At 44.9% G+C, this 22452-nt stretch overlaps 1 protein-coding gene across 3 annotated transcripts in view; it reads left to right on the top strand.

Annotated features, from left to right (window-relative positions):
- SH3PXD2A (SH3 and PX domains 2A) overlaps positions 1 to 22452 on the top strand; it is a 214259-nt gene that overhangs the window by 143178 nt on the left and 48629 nt on the right. The window contains exons 1-2 of one of the 3 annotated variants that reach the window (XM_085307819.1): positions 6446 to 6678; positions 6984 to 7115. In XM_085307819.1, coding sequence (XP_085163945.1) covers positions 6642 to 6678; positions 6984 to 7115 — 169 coding nt within the window. In that variant the 5' untranslated portion in view covers positions 6446 to 6641. Of the gene's footprint in view, positions 1 to 6445; positions 6861 to 6983; positions 7116 to 22452 lie in introns of those variants that run through there. The other 2 variants (XM_085307826.1, XM_085307810.1) reach the window with 2 other exon arrangements.

Here is a 22452-nt window from a genome sequence, read left to right as displayed (position 1 = left end):
AGGGCCTCTGTCCAAGACATGTGAAGTTTTCTCTGTACTTCAGGTCTATGCTTTGGAAATAGGTGGATGCCATCTAGCTTGATCCTATGAGGTGCTGTGGATCTGGTGGGTAATTAGTGGGTGTCTTTGTGGTACTATCAAAAGGATAGACCTGCCTCTCTATCTCCTGTGAGCAGAGGTATGCTAGCCTGGTCTGTGCTATGTGAAGTAATAAGGGTGAGTTGCAGCACTAAGGAGTAGGGCAAATACCAAAATATATAGGTGATTTCAGCCTGGTGGAGAACCCTGTCTAGCAGCTGTGTGGAAGTCTGAGTGGTTTAGCAGATTTGTGTGTGCAAAATACTTAAGTTTCCTAACTGTTGCTACCTGTAACCTAGTTGGTTGGAATTGCTGTTTAGAGAGCCAACTTTCCAAGAAGGAGTGGAAAGAGAACTCAAATTCTTTTTTTCCTTTTCACCTTCCTGCTTCTAATTTTTCTTGGCTCTGTCTTAAAACCTAGCAGATCAAAAATAAAATAAAAAACCCAGAGACACTAACAAGCTCCACTTGGCAAAGGTCAATACTGAATTTCTCAGTCTGTCAAGATTKTGTTGGAAAAGTTACCGAGGACAGTAAAGAAGGAAGAGACTGAAATGCAGTGCTTGCCTGAGAGAGCCCTTGCCATTTACCATGGGCCAAGCTCGTTCCTGAGGCACTCTCATTGGGGGCTGTCGTGCTGCTGTTTCTAGCTGTGTGTCCAGCACGTACTCGGAGTGCTGGAAGCCATGGTGTACCTTAAATCTGCCACTTATCTCAAACTTAAAAGGCTTATCCAGGTCTTGGTTCTTACAAATGCTAGAAATGACGATGCACTCCTTACGTTTTGGAATTGATCCAAGAATTGAGTTAAYGTCTGCAGCCACAATGGCAGGCTGCATTCCCTTCCTACCAACAAGGCACGCTGCAGTTGGCTTTGTCCTCTTGTAGCTGCTTCCACGGGGGCCAGGAGGGAGTTAATACAGCTCATGGAGTTACTGACTCTAGCAGACTTCTGTGCCCGAAGCCAGCAGGAACATGAGAAAGGATGGAGGCTGAGCTGCTCTGCAAGGAAGCTATTGTCCCATCTGCTGAAAAGCTTGCAGGACCCGAGTACTTTGGAGTTAAGGAGGGTGTGTACTTGGATGCTTGTGGGATTAGTTTCATGTAGGTAATAAATCTCGCTTTTCACTTTTTCACTCTGAGAAATGTCTTAGTATACTAGTTATTACTGCAAAGCTGAGATGACTGTTTGCATGGTGACCTATCCACCACTGGATGGACAGAACTTTATTTTTGGACAGTCCAAAACTGAACTAAAAACCTTATCCAACAAACTTCTCTGGCTTTGACTCTTCTGAATTACTTAAATGGACAGATCCAAACCTTTCCCTTTCTGCTTTTTATCCCATCTCTGCCTAATAGCAGAACATCACCTGCTTCTGAAACTCTTCTCTGAAAAGGCAAAAGAATTGCCTTATCCTTTTTAAAACTACTTGGCTGAGTTCACAGAAATAATAATGGATTAATAACCCATTTGGTAGAGGAAACCAAATATTTAGAGAAGGTTATAATGAAACAAGGAGATTTTTGCTACTTATTACTGAGGTTGAGATTGGATTTAATTTGTATTGGATTGCTCTGGTTATCACAGACAGTGCTGAAATTCTGGCTCTGCCCTTAAAACTTCATGACTCAGGATGTTGCACCAAGAAGTGCTGATTTCTAAAGTCAAACACCCAGAGTTGGTGGGGGCTCATGTCGTACAGTTCCATACCTGAAAATGTCTCCTGCAATGCCCAACACRACAAAGGTCTGTCTGGGAAAAAGAGTTGAGATGGATCCCATTTTCCTATTGCCACAACCTGTGAGTGGCCTGCTACCTCCAGGAATAACCAACATGAAGCTATGGTCTGAAACTTGAGAAGAATTTGAGGAAGGGAGCTGAATAGTGGCACTCTGGAGAGGAGGAGTATCCAAGAGAGGAGTCAAAGGCTTGATTGTTTGGAGCACCCCCCCCCTCCCCCCCCCCCCGAAAAAAAAAAGGGGGGAGGGGGGAGAGAGATGAGAGATTCTGGGGTTAGAAATCTGTTCTTGATCTGAATCCATGTTGTCAGCAAGGAGACTTGTTGTCTTGCCCCACTACTTACTCTAGGCACTGGTTATTTTAGTAACTGTGGTCTTCTGAGACCATTGAGGGATATATCCTTTACCTAGTATATTCTGTCTTTTGTGTGCAATAGCTGCTTARCTTGATTCTTAGGCAGATTTAAACAATGTATCTTAAAATACTTGGATTGTTGGTGGACAGCCTAAGAAAACTGACAGGTTTAGCATATGCTTTTATAATACTGGCATGATCCTTGTGATCAGAGAGAAAGTGTAGAAGCTTTTGTCATGGGATAAAACCCCCCAGTGTCCTGTGTTTAGAGCTGGGCATGTGGTGGTTGTGAGGGGATCATCTGGCTTGGGGAGTTTAAGCAAGTTTGCTGCTTTGGAAGGAGTTCTTYAAAGATGCATAAAGGATGGCCCTTGAAGTGTTGGCTTTGACAAGTAGCCGTGGATCTAGATCTAAGATACCAAAGTTATTTCTCACTATATGAAGGAAAGTGCTAAGCTCTGACTTCATTATATGGAAAATAATGACACTGTCAATGAGGCATTCTGCCAAATGCCCATGGACAAACCCTGTGTGTCAACAGCAGTTGTGCCTGCTGAGATCAGGTCCAAAAACCTGCCAGTTGCTTGTTCAACTATGAATCATGCTTATGGTGTTTGCTGACCGTTTCTGTGGTTTTGGCTTTTTTTTTGAAAATCTTCTGACCAGCCCAGGAGTAATCTGTTTAGTCTGAATCTGTAAACACTTGATTGATAATCCTAAAAGGACAATATGAAAACTTGCATGCTGTATGGATTAAAAGAGCAGACATGTTTATAGCCTGATAACAGACTCCCCYGGCAAAGATCAGGCTTCTCAAATTTCCATATCCAGACGATCTTTTTTTCTTTTTCTTTTTTTTTTCTTTTTTTCCTCTGTCTGATTGGTGGTTTGAATTTTTGGCTATTGCAAAACCATCGTAGGTTTTAGCTGTTGCAACATAGGAGGAAGAAGCAATTGCTTAGAGCTGGTGCTCTGTGCTCTTATTTAGGAGATTTCAGGGGTCACTGTCAGTCCCTGAGCACCACAGGAGAAATAATGCTCCTTTTTCCTGCTCCCCAATGTGTGGTGCAGGGTGCAGCCATGTCACTTCGTAGCAAGCCAGCTCGTTGTGAGGAATGAGGATGAGCTCTGATGACATTATTGCCCGGTGCCAGGAAGATGATCTCTGAGGTGAGGAGCAGGTGAATTGTAAAGTGGAGCCCTATGGAGAGGAGCAGGGGTATCCTCAAGACTTTAACCAGGAACAGAGGTGCCCGAGGAACACACCCTGCTCAGCATCCCTCCCATCTCCAGCGTGGCTCGTGCCRAGCAGGCTGTGACTCTTCAGAGAAATGCTGTGTCCCATGTTGCAAATCGGAGCTGAACAAGCCGGCRGGGATTTGGAAGTGCCCATGGCTGGTGGGTGCAATTGCTGCTGTGCTCTGGGCAGTGTTGCTTGTYGCCTTGTTCTGAATTCCCTTTGGGGAAAACCCTCATCCTGATGTAATGCATGAGGGATGTTGTGGGCATCTTGGGTGTCACTGAAGAGAAATTATCTCAAGATGCTTGTGGAGGAGGGAAGGCTGAGGAGGAATAAAGCTTTTACTGATTATGCCTGAAAGGAAAATAGTAACAATGTAGACTACCCCCAAAAACATAAGGCCTCTGATCACTGGGAGAAGCTGCCTCCTCTTTCTTTCCTCTTTCTCTCTTATTCCCTCCTTTAGTGCTGCTGAAGCCTTCCCTGCTGTGCAGCATGATCCTGGAGAGGCTTGAGGATAGGTTGTGTGTAGGAGAGCATCGTGCTGGGAACTACATAGACCCCATTCCTCCAAAGCAGAGTATGCTCTGGGCAGGATCTGCTGCAGATGTAAACCAATTATTTCCTTTGATCTTGGTTACTTCCTAGACCAAGGAATTTTTCATTCTATTCTCTTCAGGTGATAAATCCCTTGRTAGGGACCACATAGCATTCAGACCTTCCTAACAGAAGCTCGTTTCTTAACTGTATGTACAACACCAGTTACTGCAGTAACAAAGAAATCCTACTGCAGCGGATGTATCCTGCCTTGGAAGGCTAAAACAGTAAATCACATTACAAAGCCTGCTGGGCTTCAGATATGTGAGTGCAGATAAAAAAACAATCTTTCAGGACTGTTGAAAAATCTTTTTTGAGAGAGCGTTGAAGAAGACTTGCATCTTCCGATTTTTCTGGCAAGGCTGTTGCCCTGGCATCTGTCTCTGGCTCAGATACAGGGGAATGATCATAGGGTGTTTGCCAGCTTCTGTTGTGCGCATGGTCCTCCCTGTGTTCCCAGCAAGGATGGTGCAGCACATGAGCACCAGGCTTGCCACTAAGTCCAGTGCTGCGCTGTGTGTATGTGTGGGGGGGGAGGAACCTTTTTTTTTTTCTTCCCATCCCCATGAAAACTGCCTGGGAGATTAGGGGAAATAAGACAGTAGGGATGTCTATTTGGCAAGTTTCCTGTCTGCCCCTTGCTCCCTTTGCAACTCTTCAGTCCCTCCTTTTGCATTTTGACGCAACGAATTCTCTGCTGATGAACATGCATACACATACTGCTATGACAGCTTTGGATTCTTGTTAGAGACCCCACGCTTATCTTAAGACAATTTGAAGACTRTAGTGGTACTTGCATGAATGCGTTGACCAGGGCACAGAAGTCAAGCTAATTCATCRTGAACAGCTGTCCACTCTAAATAAGCATATTTCTATAGTGAAAGCTTTTATTATGTATTTTAACACTGTCATTTCTATCTTCTCCCCCCATTCCTACTACTGTCCAATTTGACCATCCATAAAAGAGCTAAAACTTTTTAACAGTCTTCTAGAGAACATTCTTCTTGTAAAGAAAATAAATCCACATAATACAAGGAGAGGCATGTTTAGGGAGTAAAAGTTTTCTAATTCTCTGGATTTCTTAAATTTGTCCCAGAGGGAGGCACTGTGACAGTGTTTAGTTTCAGGAAAAGATTGGATTAGTTGTCTTTGGTTTAGATTTGTCATTTCATGGAAGGCTGTTCTAATGGCTCSTGTGCTCTCTACCTCTCTTCTGGCAGGGACACTAATTATTTGTCTGTAAAATCACTTTACGTCTTCAGCCCAAGCAATATGAACATGTATCGCTGTTGACAGTACAGCGCTAATCACCTTCTTGGCCCTCAGTCCCCTGATTTGCACAGCGGACAACTTGCTAGACCATGCTGCTTCCTTCCTGTCTTTTTTTAGCCAATTTCTCTGCAGAGATTCGAGRGACCTGGATTCTGCTCCTGGCTCTGCCCATCATGTGAAATGGGACTTTCAGTCATGCATCTGCTTTTGTCTCCCTTTCCAGCTGTGCCTTAATCTAGAGAGACGAGAAACTATCTCTTACTAAGTAAAACGCGTAAGGTRCTGTTGGCCCAAACTGCTCTGCCTTAGCAGACGCTACTGTAACTCAAACATGTCTGGTGGCTCTTAATAGAGCAATTGTAGATGTGTTTTGTTCTGGTCTGACACTTCAAAGAGCATGCAAGCATTCCAGCGTAAATTGAGGAAAATCTCATCTCCTAGAGGTTTGCACRACTGCCATAGGCAGCTTCCAAGCAGAAGCGTGAAGGCAGTGTGTCTGTGCCCGTGCCGGGAGGGGAGAGGCCCTGTCGGCACATCTGCGAGCTGGGCTGTCTCAAGCCGTGAGCGGCAGCGCGGGGAATTCTCCCTCCGTGCCTGGCACCACGGCGCGCCTGGCTCTCAGCTCCACCCCAAAATGCCCAATTTTGGTTGTGGGGGAGAAGGAAGAGCCCCCTCCTTCCCTCCCCCCCCCCCCCAAAAAAAAAAAAAAAAAAAAAGGAACTTCAGCATGAGCATCTGGAAGAAGGGAGGAGAGTAGTTATTTTGTGCTTTTTTGGAGAGCCTGCACTCATTCATAAATAGCTCTGATAGCCAAAACCCTTTTGGCATGGAGGTGAACAGAGCAGTTGGAAACATTGGCCTGAAATGCCCCAAAATCTAACTGAAGGGAGCTGCAAAGCGGGAAGCGGGACTGCGCGTTCCCTCCGCGGGCGCCTGTCGCATCCCGGCTGCGGCGGCCGGCGGGACTCGGCGGCTCCCTGCGGTTGGAGGCCGTTTCTTCCGCGGGGAATGCGGAACTGGAGAGCCGGCGGGGGGCTGGAGGGGGGCGGCCGTGTGTTAGTACGACTCTGGCGCTATAACTTTTTTCTTCTGTTTCAAGTAAACACTCTTCCCCGCCCTCCCTTCTCCTTCCACCCCACCTCCTTCCTTCAATCCCGCTCGTGTGTTTCTATTTAAGGGCTGTAGTGCAGACGAATATGATTGGCATCTACAGCCCCCTCTTGACTCACAGCTCAAGCCGTTAGAGTGGAGAAGGAGCTGAGACTCCAAGGGGAGAGCTGTTTTTTCTTTTGGTTTACTGGGGGGATGGCTCAGCTGTGGATTTATGCTGCTTCTACCCAGGATTTTTCTCTCTGAATGGGAGCAAGGATTGTGGAAACCATGTTGGGAAGAGGTTTATTTTCAGAATCCGTCATGAAACTTTGCAACTAATTCACTACTTGGCTCCTTTTCATTTTTTTCCCCTCTCCCCTTTTTCTTCTTCTTTTCTCCAATGTCCCTCTGTGCTGCTGGGTTGTGGGCCAGAGGAGGCTACTTCTATATGGCCAGCCATTTGGGGATATGCTGCGAGCCAAGGTTGTTTGCTGACTTGCTTGGCTTCGGTGACAAATTGGCCTGTCGTGAATCGGATGGACGGAGGTCGCTCTCGAGGAGCCATGGCTGGAAGCTGGCTTACAGCTTGCTTTTTCCCTTCCCCAGGTGCTGATGCTAGCTCTGAACCCATGATCCTGGAGCAATATGTGGTGGTCTCCAACTATGAGAAGCAAGAGAACTCTGAAATTAGCCTCCAGGCTGGAGAGATCGTGGATGTCATAGAGAAAAATGAAAGCGGTAAGACAAACTTGCTTCTTTTTCTTCCAATGGTCAGATTTTTTTGCATGTGTTCCTCTCCTTTCGTTTTCCTCATCACTGCTTGTAGCTGTATATTAGCTCCATCTGGTACAGTCACTATGTCTGGCTGAGGATGTTGAAGTTTCTTGATGTTGACTTGGGCTGGGGGCCAAATGTTGCCTTCTACTGTAAGAATGTTTCGTAGGTTTTGTGTGTTAATTAGCCAAAGTACACTAATGGAGAAATAAGGTGAAGGAGAGAAGGATCTGCAGCTAATGAAGCTGATGTATAAGCAGAATGATATAGCTGCCCTGCTGTCACTTCAGGTCTCTGTCAGCGTTTCCATTACTAACCCTGCTTTTTGGAGGATTTATAGGATTGGTGTTTAAAAATTGCTTGGGATGAAACTTGGCTTGACAATGTAGCCCGTGGCCCAGAACTCAGTGGGGAGGGGAGGGGATGTGCGTAGATAAATACGTGGTCATGCACAACCTCCAGACTTCATGCAGAAGTGTTAATTGGGGAATTTTGAGATGACAGGCTCTGCCTCCTCACGTAAAAGCAAAAAAAAAAAAAAAAAAGCCTCTTCTACCTCAGTTAGAAAAATGAGACTTTTGGCCAGTGTTTGTATAGATGTCCTTTGTGTACTTTACCTTGTGGATGCCTGGTAGTTCTTAGTCAGTCTGAGCAAATGTATGAGACTGTATACATGCAAGTATGAGAGTGGGTTAACAGCTGGTTTAAATAAATGCCTGTCTTGAGGGGCTCCCCTTCCTGCTCTCCATCACTCTCTGTGCCCTTAATCCAAAGCTGTTATCCAGCTCTGGTTTCCAGCCTACTTGTGACTTCTGTGTCCCCATCTGAAGAAGCTGCTGGCATTTAGAGCCCTTCAAATGAAGGCTTATGTCATGGTAACTTGGCACATCCACAGCTGGCTGCTGTAGCGTTCTGGGTATGCCAGAACTTAGGGGAGCCAGAACCCCAATCTAGGAATAAATTCCACCTTCCAGAACAGAGTCAAGTTACCCATAGTGATAACCATGTAATTTTTATAACCTTGTAATTTTTTATTTTTCTTTCTTTTTAATGGGGTGGTAATTCTTCTGCTGTATGAAAAGCTAGTGCTTGTTTGGCTCAGTGATGTATTCTGGTTTTGGTCAGTGATTTAGTGTACTGTCCAAACGGATAGTGTGTGGAAATGCACTGGTGAGCAGAAATACCTATCTTTGGGGTACTGAACAGTGAATGCATCAGTTGCAAGGCTAGTAAAGAGGCCAGAATGCTCTTGTGCCCTGTTTTAACAAAATCATTGTGGCTGAAAGGAGGGAAGAAAAATGCCTTTATGTAGTGAGTGTCTGAGCTAGAGAAGTTTTCCTCCTTCCATGCCTGAGGGCTCCTTGTTATCAGTGTTGGGTGATATTGCTGTCAGAATGAGCCTGGTTATTGTGGCAACTTTTATTTGTACCCATAATATTCCTGTCTTTGATTGGGCTGTTTAAATATAAGAAGTGTCTGAATTCCAAATTATGATTCCCTTGTGCATGTTTTTAATGTGGCCTCCTTGCTTTGCGCAGTTCACGTTGCATTGTTTTGAACCATGTTGCATGTGAAGATGTAAATGGGAGCATCAGAGTTTAAAAAGTAAGGGGTCCACAAATATGGCTTTCCTAAGGAATATCTTTGAACTTGGATTACAGTCCTTAAACCATATGCTGATGCTCAGCAGCCAGGTTTCTTAATGTCCATGTAAACAAGCGAGGAGGTCTGAAGCTCTGAGCTCCATGTTATGGTTTTGCCCTAGATTCCCATGTACACTTGTCTTCCCGTGGTCCAGCAGTCTTTGTAATCTCCCTAAAATAAGCATATGATAACTCACTCTAGCTTGATGCTGCCACATACCGACTGCAATTTAAAAATGAGAGAAGTACTCTTGCTTTCCTTAACTTTTAGTATTGACTTAAAGTCAAGTAGGAAATTGCCACTCTTCTGTACATACAGAAAATAAAAACACAAGCTACTGATGATTTAGAGAGCATCACTTACTTTGGATGCTTGTCTAAATTTTTCTGGCAGAGAAATCATCTCTTAGTTTTTTCAAGAACAGGTTTCCTAACTCTCTAAACCTCCTGGGTTAGAGATACCACAGGCATGACATTAATTGCATGAATTCTTGTCCCTTCAGCTGAAGCTGAGAGCATGAACCATATAGGTGGCACATAATGACACCAGCAAAAGTCTTCATAGTGTCAACGTTTTTAAATAKATGACTTGTTTGAATTTGGATGTCTAAGTTTAGTGTAGGCTGTCTAGAAGACTTGATTATGACTTCTACCAGCATGGGGATAACCTTTTTAAGAAAATAAGATTATTGGACTATGCATGTGTGTAGTAATGCATCTTTCTGTGTAATCTAGCACTATGTTGCTGTGATAAGTGTTGAACTGTAGGTCCAACTGGGTAAGTTAGACCCACTCTTCTCCTGGTCCAGGCAAGTAGAAATGAAGGAAGCTGCTACTTGTGTGATGTGTAGCAGTGACAATTTYTGCAAGGAAACATTGCTCTGCATTACCCATATGGGACAGCAGGACTAGAGAGCTGCTTAGCTGCGTGAATGTCATGGACTGAATGTGGTGGTTTTTTTCTGGCTGGTATCTCAGACTTTCCTCTGTGTGTGTATACATACGTATAACAGTGTATGTTTGGTTTTGGTATGTGTGGGGGGGGAGATGAGGGGTTTTTTCTAACTCTACTTTGGAGAAGCTGGATATGAAGAGGCATAGATGACTGCTTGATTTAAAAAAAAAAAAAAAAAAAAAAAGTCGTGCCTGAATAGGGTTGCATATTAATATCTAGGGACACAGTAATGTTTCTTTTGTTTCCTGGAGTGGGAGAAACCTTGACTTGGCTCCGTTGCAGAGCTTTGTAGGAAAGCAACACCTTCTCTTTACCGGCCAGATGGCTCTGCCTCTTATACAGTGAAGTTCAAAGCTTGTTTTTTTTCCAAACCGTCGTGCCTGTCTCATGTTCTGGGGGTGGGGAGCAGGAGTTCTGACTGCTTCTAGGGTCTGAGCAAGGGCCACCATCTCTGCTGCTGCTCATATCCAAGTTCAGTGCCCCCTGGAAAAAAGTGCTCTGTGCTTTCAAAGACTACTGAATAAAATGGAAGTAGAGGAAAACCTCTAGTATTTGATCTAGTGAAGTCTTASCTGGTTGTTGTCGGGCTAAACTAACTTCACCTTAAGTGCATTACGTTTACTGTAAGGTATCACTCAGTGTAGCTTTTACTATATCTGAGATGCGGGATTTGAGGCACGTTGCAGCAGACATGCACAGACCCATGTTTCTGTAGGGCCTGGCTTCACCCTTGGTTTTCTTTTTCACTAAGACTGGATGACTAAGACTAAGTCTTCGTCACTGTGCCAGTGAAAGTCGTGACTTGGCCATCATTTAAAGTTAGCCTTTTGCTCAATTTTGAGTGAAAAGTGAGGTCAGTGTAGCATCTGTGACATATTCTGAAACTTTCTCTGTTATTAAGCCAAGGGTCACTCTAACCTGACTGTTGCTACAATTGCTACAGAAGTGAATTTTTCTAGGCTGAAAAATCTGTACGATTTCTGTATATCAAGGCAAATCACTTAATGTAGCAACTCTCAGTCTCTGCAACTTGGTTCTTGTGGCAAATACCTATCTTGGCTCAACGAAAGTTGCCCTTAAGACCTTCCTCTGGYTTAGGGTTATGTGAGTGGAAGCCCCATTTTGTGCTAGATGTGTGTCTGCTGGAACATTTATCTATTTTTTTTTTCTCAGCTGAGTGGGGGAAAAACCTGCAATGATCACAAATGCATCAAGAGAAAAATAGTTTTTACATGCTTTCCATGCCCCTGTAACTGCCGCCTCTTCCTCAAGGCAGTGTGTTCTGGCAGTARCTGCGCCTTGCTGATAGGCGCTCCAGCCACCCTGCGTCCTCCAGCACTTCCCTCCGCATCTCCGTGCGGCTTTGACACGACGGTGTGAATAGCTGGCTCTCCCGAGTCTCGTCTGTCAAGCACGTAATGCTCTTTAATCTCAATAAAAAAGCCTCTTGGAATGAAGAAGGGGGGGGGGAATGGTGAATTTATTATTTACCCTGGGGAACTGAAACGCTTTTGACTTCACAGCGCAAATCCAACGTYGACTTCTTTAAGGTAGAAGGGGGAGGGCCTGGGCCGGAGCAGCTCCCTCCTTGCCAAGTTTAGCRTGGATGTGGCTCGAAACGGTCAAGTTTTAAACTGCGGCGGCAGCGTTTGCAATGGAAAACCTGACGGACAGCGGAGGACGAGCGCGCTGCCCCGCCGCCGCCGCCCGGATCGGAGGCGGGACGGGGGCTCTTCCCTCGCAGCCCGCCGGGCGCCGCTTTTGCAGGGCAGGGAGCGCGCGATGGCGTCTTCAGCCAGGCTGCGCGAGGCCGGAGCCGTTCCTGGGGGACGTTATCCTCCTCGTGCTCCCCTTCACGTGCGTGAGGGTTGCTAGCAAACGYCTCTGAGCTCGTAGCATTATCCTGTTGCAAATGTTGGCGCAGACCCAGCGCTCGTGAGTCTGTTCTAACAGATGAAAGCGATACGCTGGCAGCTTCCTCGGCTTCAAATGGGGGAAATGTAGCTTCACACCAAGCGGCAAATGCAGTCACCAGGTTCGGGTATGAAATGTCAACAGCAGTGCATCCGGTGGCTGGATGTGTAGCCCGACACGGTATGCCTCATTGCCGATATCACGCGTTATTTCAGGCRCAGTTGTGCGAGCTGGCCTGCCCTGGGAAGCTCTTTTCCTTACCAAGCATTTCAGGAGAGTGTGGTCCAGCACATGTGCTACAGGACTTAATTTCTATTTGTGCATCCAGCTGTTTGCTCTGAGAAAGCTACTTCAGTTCTTTGCTATGTGTATTTGAAYTGTAAACTTTGTAGGAGACCGTGGCCATGCTTTAAAAAGTAAATACTTGCTAATTCAACAGACCTTCCTTTTCACCAGTCCTTGAGCTATGACTAGAATTTTAGGAGGAGAAACAAACACTCAGATAGGTCAAACACCTTTCCTTTACCACTGGCAGCTTCATCCAAGAGATTTAGATAAATGACCACCTCTAAATACCTTGTGTAACTGCTCCCGTGTTTGTAGTTCTCCAACAGGGCAGAGTTTAAGGAAGGATCCACCAAATCTTGTGCCAAAAAATAAGGCCTATATTTAAGTTATGATAGTAAACTCAAATGTCTGGTTCTGAAAGTGCTGCTGCCTTGCCATCCTGTGTGCCATGTGGTGCCCATTGCCAGCCCCAGGGCAGAGGACACTTGATCCACTCAYGAATCTGTTCCTGCTCTGCTGCAATTCCCTGTCCAGTGCACGAAGGCAAACGCAGACACTGGCCATCTGAGGAGGCAGGGTGAATGATCAGGGATTTTTGGCCAGAAGTTACTGGAAAGCCATTTAATCCTTTTTTTTTTAAAAAAAAAAAAAAAAAAAAAAAAAAAAAAAGCTGTTTTTGTTGAAGTTTTTCCCCCAGATAAGAATGATACTGGCAAAGCAGAGATGTTTTAATCTCCTGTAAATGCTCGTGGCCCAGTGGCTGGAGAAGGGCTTCTCTGTGTACTGGCAAAGTTTCAGAGCAGTTTGTGGTGAGGGTAAAGATGCTGATGGCACTTGCTGAACTTGTTGCAGCAGTGCTTTGTCTTTGACTTTGTCCTCAGGCTTTTTTGAGCTAGTGATTAAGACTAGTTGTTCTCTAGCCTTGTTTTGTAGCAGCGTGACCTAGAAAGCATCCTGTTTGGATGTGTGTTTTTGTCGCCAGAATCAAAATCGGCCCTGCTGGCTGCAACAGCTGGGTTTTGTTCTAACTTCAGCTGCTTGGAAGCTGGTGTCTATGGAGGGGCTGAAATGCTTTGTTTAAAAGTAGCTGATGGAAATGGGATCAATGGAGCTTTGACGAGATGAACAGGAACATTAAGATTGCTCTGGGCTGACTCCGGCAGAAGCCCGAGATGAGTGGACGGCTAAAACTGGATGGGATGACTTGCTCTAGCTAAGCTGTTGCTGGAGATCAGCTCTGGTCTGGGGATGCAGCAGCTGACCAACCCACAAAAGTGGCAAACAGGCTCTCCCTCTTCCAGTGGYGTGTTTGCAGAAAGCTGAAGGGATGGAGGGAGAACATTCACCAGAAACGGCCAGATCCACAGGAGACGAGGAGGAACCCTCCTTCCTTTGCATGTCCCTAGGGAGCCCAAGGGTGGGGTGACACTCTAACGGCTTTAACAGCTGTATTAAGCTGGAAGCAGCCCTTGATGGTCTAGCTTGACCTCTCTGGTGATTCTGTTTTGCAAGCTGTGTGTGTGGGGGGGAGGTTTTAACCCTTTTCTTGCCTTTTTATCCCAACTGATTGAACTGTTAAATGCATGCCTTTGGAAGGGAACAATAGTGGCTCCTCTCTTCTGAGTGCTAAACTTTAAGCAGTCAAAGGCTGTTAGTATGGCTGAAGCACTAAATTGCTTCAAGAATTTAACTGTACCCATGGAGGCAGCATGCTGTGACTTTTGTGAAGCACTTATCTCTGAGTCCCGGCTCAAAGTTTTCCTGGACTTGTACTTGAACAGTAAGCTGGGATTGAAACTTCCCAGACCTATTGCTTGAGCATCACCATACTGACGCGTCAATTGGGGTTTGAAGGTTGCTGCATAAAGCAAAATGTTTGCGTTGTGAATGTGCTGTGATGTCTGTGCTACTGTCCTGTGGTGTCTGAATGTTTTTCTTCCTCCTCGCTTACACAGCACTTGCCAGGTGGTTTATAGTGGGKTTTTTTTGTGTGTTTAAGAGCTTGGAAGGCAATTCTCTAGGATGGACTCAAAGTAGGGTTGTTTACACACTGGTGTGTGTGTAGCTGCCCTGTCATTGTAGAAAATGAGATGGTGTCCTCCTTTGCCACCTTTGAAATAGCTGCAATACTGGTGACTGTGTTAAAGGGCTTAAGTGGGCTCCTGGTATTGTGACAGGTTCCTACTCCTCTTTGGAGAAGAGAAGAGAGCATCTCTTTAAYTGCGCTGTGAAGCGTTTGTTTCTTTTGTGGGAAGCTCTTCTACATCCTTGCTTGTTTTTCCTGGGCCAATGAATTTGAGCTGAATTGCACATTTACTCTTGCTTTTCGGTTAAACTCATTCTGAGCACTTGAAATGTGGCCTTTTGGTAACATTATGCCCTTTACAATACATAATTTTGCTGAAGCTTTACTGGGATGCCTCGACTTCTCTGGAGCTCTCTAGTAGGGATATCTTGATGGTGTGGTAGAGTTGGTGGCTTGTATTGTTTGGGTCCCAGTTGAGTTGGCCCTGGCAGCAGCTGAATGTCATACTTCAGTGAAGCTTTAGTGGATTCATAACACTGCTAATGTTGCCTAATAGTGCTCTTTCCTCAAGTTCATTGTGGAAGATCTCAGTGTAGTAAGAAGTTAATGAACAGCTTCCAAGCAACGCTGTCCCGTATCACTCTTACACGTTTTCATCATTTTTCCTTTTTAAGGAGCAGAGTGATGGGATCATAATCCATCAAAGCCTTCTCCTTTTTAATTATAATCTATTATAATTGATATATGATTATAATCTATTAGATCCCTTCTATGTAGTGCTGGATTCTTAAATTTGTTTTAAGAAACATCCCTCTAGAGCCATGATAAAAATGAACTTCCAATCTGAAAGCATCCTCATAGAGCATAACTTCTCAAATGCGTGGGGCTGCAGTGTGGTTTACTTAGACCAGACCCTATTGTTTATCTTAATCTTGGGCAACTGGTGTTCTGACAGGGCTAGTTCAGTTGCTCGTGTATTTTCCTTTTTATGGAGATGTTCAAAGTCCAACCACTTTGACTTTTGCCTTTATTTGTCTTTTCTTTAGCTGATGTCATGTCTTTGGCACAGCATCCCTGCCCCCATCTTCTCTAAGCACTATGGAAGAAGATTATTGCTGTGACTAGGAAGTCTCCAGTTCTATTAAACATGTATCTACAGATCTGGTTTCCCCCCTGCTGCATTTGAAGCATCCTATGGAAATAACTGGGTTCTCTTTTTAACTTCTCTCCAGCTGGCTTGAAGTAGAACAAGGTATCACTGGTACAATGCCCTCAAGTTCTCTAATCCCACAAGAAACAGGAATTAGAGCCTGGTGAGAAGAACCCCCTGTCTATCAAAAACCTCAAACCCACCTGTGCTGCCATGCTTGGGGCTGGTGGATGTTTACTACCAGAACAACAGGTCAGGAAGTCTGTGCCTGGAAACCTGCAAGGTCTGGAGGTGGCAACAGTTACCCAAAGGGACCCTCAGTTTTACCTAGATTTCAGTAGTGCAAGTCCACATGCAGAGGCGGAGCCTCTGACAGGATTGCAGAGGTCCTGGTGCATTCCTGGTCAGTAAGTGTGGAGCCTTTTCTAGTCTCCAGAGCACTGGAGCGTCAAAGGCTGTCATACTGAGCTTTTTTCCTTCCAAAGATCGTTTCTTATCTGCAGTTAGACTCCCCCCTTCCACAGCTTCAAAGGGTTGAGACCCTTCAGCAGCAAGGGAACAAGCCTTACTGGACTTGGTATTTGGTAGGTGTGGACACAAAATCTGTGCCAGCACTTTTGAGACTGCCCCGCTAGTCTGGCTGGTTGGGAGAGGTGGGGAAGTGACCACTGAACTAAAAACCTTAGTCCTCTTCCACGGCTAAATTGCCTTTATAGAAACTGCATGTGCATCTGTAAGTATGAGGCAGCTGAGACAGCAGGTAATGCTACCTTTTACCTGGCTGTACATATCACTGCCAGGTACCCTTGAGTAGTAGGCTCTTCCCAGATTTCTGAAAACTTCAATTCAGAAACTTCCAGCTGCCTTTAAGTCCCCTCCCTTCTTTCCTTCTCATTTAATCCTTTTGCACTGAGCCTTTATACTCGAGCAGATGCTTAAAGTCACTCTGTTTCCACTGCATACCCTGTTTGGAGCCCAGGATGGCAAGCTGAAAAGGAAAAAATTTTATGCAGCATCCCTGGTTGGAGCCTTTACTCATTACCTCCTCCATTCATGCAGCCACTGCCAGTTTTGGGACCCTAAAACCTTCCCTAAGAAAATATTTCCAAGGAAAATCTGCTTTTCATATTAGAATACTTAAAATTTATAATGATTAGGTTTCCTGTATCAGCCAAATAGGTCACCAGCTCAGCACTGCTGCAAGAAACTAGCTAATGCCAAGAAGATATAAGGATATTACTAAGGCTTTCCAATCAGTTCTATAATTACCTTGTGGGTTGCATTCCTTGGGATATAACTGCCTTAAAAATAAAAATAAAAAAGCAAGTGTTATCTTAAGTTTTTGTTACACCAAAGTCTCTTAAAGCAAGTTGCTGAGATGGCTTTAAATCAGCCCCAAGAATCCTAAACTTAATGCGCGGGGACAGGCATCTTCTGCCCTCTGTTCTTGTTAATCARGAAAGCGACTGGACACGAAGGCTTTGGCTCTTGTGGTGACTTTCAGGCCTGTTTTGTCAAAGCAARCAAAAGACTGATGCTGCATTTTGTTGTGTCAGATGAGGACAAGATTAGTAAAGGATGGAAGAGATTTTTTTTCCCCCCCCCTCCTAGCTGCACAGCAAATAAGCAGTTCTAATAATACTTTGGCAGTGAAAAGGGAGCTGTAATCATTAGCAGACAAGTTTCAGTTACAACCAGCAGCGTAACTCCTTACTTTTGGCTTTCATCTTTTTTAAAGTTCGGTTTCCCCACGAACCAATTTCTTGTCCATCTTCAGATTAAGCAAAACCTATAAAAGTAATTGCCTTGCTTATGAGTTTCATAATGCAATTGGGTTTGGGGGGATTGCTTAAAAGAGGGGTGTACATCTGCTTTTCCCTTCTGCCCCTCAGGCTGGGACATTGGGCTTCCCAGTGTTCTTGACTGAGACTTCAATTTTTTTTTTCCCTGGTGGTAGAAAGTCTTTGGATCCCGTCTGGATTAACTGAAGTAATTCTGGAACATGACTAGGAGGAGATGGGCTCTCTTGGATCTCCATTTTATTGGCTGGCTTCTCTTTTCTGTTTTTATTGGCCRGTTCGTTTTTTCTGTATCTTGATACTGTGTGACTTCATCTGAGAGTTTCACATGCAATGGGACATCATTTTATTGTTTCATCTGAAACCAGACTGCAGTTATATTGGCAATGCTGTTAAACTTAAACTTGGGGGTGATGCCAAGTATTTCCCAGACCTTGCCTGAGTCCGTATCTTATATTTCTTCCTGTAACGCAGATGCACGCCGGGGAGCCTTAGTCTGTTGCTCTGAAAAGTTGTTTTAATTCTGCTCAGAGAATCGCCCCCCGCTGCTCTCCCTCTCGCACACGGCACGCACACCCCCTTTCCGTAAGCGTGTTGCCGGGATGGTGCTCAATGAAAGCAGATCTCTGCAGCGGTTCGAGGAGAGGGGCCGCGCTCAGCACGCCGCAGACCTAGCTGCAGCAAAGTACCTTTTGCTTCTGTGTTACCGCAGCTGCCGCACGTTTGCTTAAGAATCTCRGACTGGTTTAATGCTGGRATAAAAGAGAAAAATAAGCTGTTAYGCTGTYGTGATCGGCAGCAGCTTGACTAGCTAGAGGAGCRCTGGTGTGCACCCATCTGCACTGGTGAGCGTAAGGTGACACCTTCGTGATTTGATGTCTGGGTCTTGAGGCACTGTGCTGGCTTTCTAACAGTGAAGTGTGCTCAGGTGAAACACCTCCTTAAAGGCCACTAATTTTTGAGGATTCTGGGTAACTGCATAYGAAACCTAGCAATTTGCCAAACTTTGTGTTGAAGCTGTGAAACGAATCCAAGGAAGCCCTGGATGTAGTCCCAACTCAAACTGCAGTACATGATGGGGTGCATGTGCACGTTGCACAGGGTAAATCTTGCACAGATTTAGAAGAGTAGTTTTAATATTAAAACCTGGATCATTGGCTTAAACTTTGGAGATCAAAATGCACTTTATGAACTTATTAATATGGGCTTTTGCAGCATCTGGATGTTCTTGGAGGCATCCCTGCATGGAAAAAAAGCTGATGGATTTGACTTGAATTTTCTTATTCTTAACTGGGAAGAGTTAGAGWCTTGGTGTGGGTAACATGACTGTGGGAGAGTCATTGCAGTGACTTTGAAACTCTACAGTTAAATTCGTGATTAATCTGTTCATTGCCCTGGAAACTACTGTGAAGAATCTGCGTTTGGGTGGGAGGAGGCTGCAGAAACTGAGTCACAGGAGAGAAGGTGAGGCGTTGGGGGGGGGGAGGGAGGTTTTTTTGTTTCCTTCGTTTTGCTCTGAAAAAGAGTATCAGGAATTTGAAAGATTGTCTGAGTTTTGCTCTTATTCCCGTCTAATACTTCTTGCCCGTACTGAGATAGAAACTCTGCAGAGTATGAGGAATCAAAGTTACAGGATGGCAATATGCTTAGTGAGCTTCCAAATGACTTTTTCTTATTTCAAGACTGTTACATAAAAAAGTCTCAACAGAAGTGTGAAATAAATAGCTTACCATTTCTGGTCACTCTGTAGTCCCCATTTTCCAGACAAACAGGACAACTGAGCATTATAGAAAACCCTTCTCTCGTTCCTCCTGAGCACAAGCAAAATTGATACCTGTACCAAATAAAAGTTAAACTATACATTTGGCCATTCCAGACAGCTTTGGTGGGTTTTTAAAGCTGACTGTATGCTTCCTGGGCTCCTCGCCTCTGAATTTTAAAATAGAAATGAGCCTCYGGGGGCTGGCATATGAACCATTTCATTCAGCTGAAAACTAGGAAGTTTCATGTTTCTCTCTGTCATCCAGGTCTGAGAGCTGGCCACATGAAAGTGCTCCTCTCCCAACCCCACCCCAAAGAGTTTCCCTTGCAAACACTCCTAAATAGCAATCAGCAGCACTTGATGAGGATGCTGTCCACACAACACYGATATAGGAATTTGGAGACTGACCCGTCTGGGGATGGCTTGCAAGATACTTGCTGACACTGGTTTAAATCTGGCTCAGGTTAACAGGAATTGCTGTTTAGTGGCATTTGTGGGAAACTGCTGATAATTTCAGGGCAATTTCCATTACAGACGAGATGTATCCACCCTTTGCAATGCAGTGACAGATGCCAGTGTTGAGGGTAACATGCAAGGATGCCTCTGGCATTGCATGGGGACCCTTTTCCCCCTTTAAATGCAGACAAGGCAGTGGGTGAGTGGCTGGATGTTCGCAGGTATGTCAGGGCAGTGTGGTGACAGGAATAAAAGTGGGGCTAGACCAAACTCCTTGGCAGCCTGCAGGCTTTGCTTAAGGTGCCAACTGAACTAGTAGGTTTCTGCTAAATACTAGTGCTAAATCTATGGTGATTCAGGAAGACTCATCTGCTTCATTAGAAACTTGGCTGAACTAATAACTCTTTTCCTCTATTCCCAAATAGTTCCTCCTCCACATCTTTGCCTGTTGTTTAATCTGACTCCAAACGGACCATCTGACTGGCCCTGGGTAAATTTGGTAGAAACGTGGTGTGAGCACAGGAAGGGGAGGCCTGAAATCATAGCATACTTGAGAGTGAGGGTGGGCATTAGCAGCTTCCTTTCTGGAAATCACTCATTCTGTGACTGCTTTTATTATTTCTTTCTACTGATCTCTTGCATCTTCGGCAGCAAATAGCTAAATCTGTGGAGAGCTAAAGCCTTTGGTAGAAGGGTGCTCCTGGCCAGCTGGAAATTACTTAAGGAAACTTAACGCAGCATGTCCTTCAGCTTAAAGAAAGCAAAATCCTATGTTTCTGTGGGACTGAAGTTTTGCCGTAGTCAACTCTGACATAGAGTTGAGGCATTTTTCTRTAGTGATCTAAAAGCTGTGCCCTTCAGTGGGTCTGGGGGTATGGACTAGGAGTGCACTCCTGCGGTAGAGCTCTGGAGTCACTCTCCATAGTGTTTTTCTTGCAAGTGAGTTGGCAGGAAGAGCGTAGATTGCTATAGCTGAGCACTGACCTAGATTGCTAAAAGCAGCCATCACTTAAGAAAGCAGATTTCACAACTGTAGTCTCCACTGCTCCACTGGAGCCACAACAGAGGTCTGAATTGCTTATTTTTTGCTTTTGAAGCTGAATAGTAATGCTCTCTGGGAGCAAGTGGGCTTGTAAAGGCAGCAGTGTCCTGGAAATTGCTAGGTTCAGCCGCGTACTTACCCTAGGCTAACTTTTCAGATGGACAATTTCCACAGGTGATGTAACAGGTAGCCATAGAAAGAATGTCTGAAGACCTGGAAATACCACAGCCAATAATGTGAAGCAACTCTGGTGCTTTTATTTATGTGGTTAATGTTCTTCTGCAATGTGTTTGTAACCTCAGCAATACTCAGTTTTGTAACCACTCCTTAGGGTGTCTTTGGGCCATAGCAGAAGGGATCTGCTGGAATGAACAGTCAATCTTTTTCCCTCCTTCTAAAATTTTAATATGGGACAAAAAAAGAAAACTACAGGAGTGATTCATCCCACAGGCTGTACTGTTAATCCCATAAAGTTTGTGAGCAGTATGTGGCCAGCATCTTTGAAAACAGTCCAGGTGTATTAGTTACAGGAGGTGTCTTGTGGCCCAAAAGGCAAAATAACTTTTTAAAATTGGCTGTTTTTCCTTGATGTTTGTTACTTAAATGYATCCCTCTGCTACCCCCTCCCCTTTCTCCCATTACTTTTTTCTCCTGTGTTCTGCAGGGTCTGTGCTAACTTTCAGTTTGGAAGAGGAGGATGAGTCTCTTGTGACTTTAGTTTTTTCATCATTTTTCTCTGCTCTTTTGGTGCTTTAACTTCAGAGAAGCCAGCTTAGAGGCAGTGATGAGCTGATAGGCTTGTACAGTTTTGCCTGTGAATGGGTATGAAACCACTTTCCTCAAGTCAAGCTGTCCCAGGTCATCACAGTTCTTATAACTGGGTGCCTAGTTGAGCTTGATACTTGCACGCTCCTTTCCATGGCGTGGTTTGGGCAGCGTTACTCACTTTTTCTGGGATCTGCACAGCATTGTAACCTTCCCCTCAAATGAAAAAGCTGTACCTTTTGTCACTGGCTTGTGACAGGATAGTTTATCAGTATGGCACACGGGGCTGTAAGCCTCGCCGTTCAAACCAGTGGGCACATGTTTGGCTGTAGCTGTGCCTGCTTGACAGCTCATAAAATTCATACTACGGCAGTAGCCAGGAAGCTCCTGAGTGCGTAGGAGGCTGACCACTATTACACAGCCATCCTGTTTTGTGTCTGTGCTATCCGGGGCTGGGGAACTTGGAAGTGGATGCTGGCAGAAGCGAAACCTTCTCACAAGACTCTTACTCTGTGCTCAGAGAACTGAAGTCGTGTTGTGAAGCCCAGATCCATAATGGAGTTGGTGCTGATTTAAGGGGCCCCAAGAACCATGCCAGAAATGCATTTAAAGAAGTGTTGACTAGTCAAGAACTGTTGAGACATGAGTGGAGTCTTTTGAGCAAGTGCTTTCAATTTGTATTTGGATGTTYCTGTCGTCTTCTGTTTCAAAGCCGATAGTATCTCGTATGTGGAATTTTGCATAAAAGAGTTCAAGAATTACTGTTTTCAGGATGGCAGAAAATGTTGGTGTGTGATCAAATTGGGGCTGAAGAAGTGGCAGTGGTAAGAACTTGCTGTTTCTACTCAAAACCGGTTTCTGAATAGGTGGCAGAAAGTCTGGAAAATCCAAGTGTGCTTCCTCATTGAAATGAGGAGCAGGCTTTGGGTGAAATGGGAGTGGAGCGCCCGGCTTTCCTTTGTAAAACTGAAATTTTTCAAACTCTCAATTTGTCAGTAAGCTACCTTCTCCCAACACCACACTTCTCTGCAAAACAAGTCCCTTGGTGGTTAGTCGCTATAGGAGTATGATCAGCGTTTGSTTCAGTTTAAACCATATTACATTTTGTAGTATGCTCTGCTGAAGTTTCTCTCTTCTGTGAGCTTTCTTCAGAGGAATAAGCTGGAAATGTCATATGGCTCCTGAACTACGCTTAAACAGCTACACATGGGTTCAAGATGAAAAATTGGATTTCTAATCCAGACTTTCCCAAAATAGGAGGAATGCGCCTTGTGTTCTGCCTAGCGTTTTTGTTTTGGATATGAGGCTTGTGGTTCATGTCAGTCCTTGGAGGAGGGGAAAGCTGTCAAATGCCACAGAATCCCAAACTGCTCTTTGTGCAGCAGCTCCAGCCACAGACACAGCAGTGTCCGTGGTCAGGTTTCTGCTGAATTAGTGAGGAGGACTTAATCGTGTGACAGCAGCATTGAGGCTTCCTGACCCAAGTGTCTGCCCCCCCCCC

This window comes from Rhea americana, unplaced genomic scaffold (assembly GCF_003343005.1).
Source record: "Rhea americana isolate MKP2758 unplaced genomic scaffold, rheAme1 scaffold_104, whole genome shotgun sequence".
In the NCBI taxonomy this organism is placed as follows: Eukaryota; Metazoa; Chordata; class Aves; order Rheiformes; family Rheidae; genus Rhea; species Rhea americana.
This window is presented reverse-complemented; position numbering and strand designations above follow the sequence as displayed.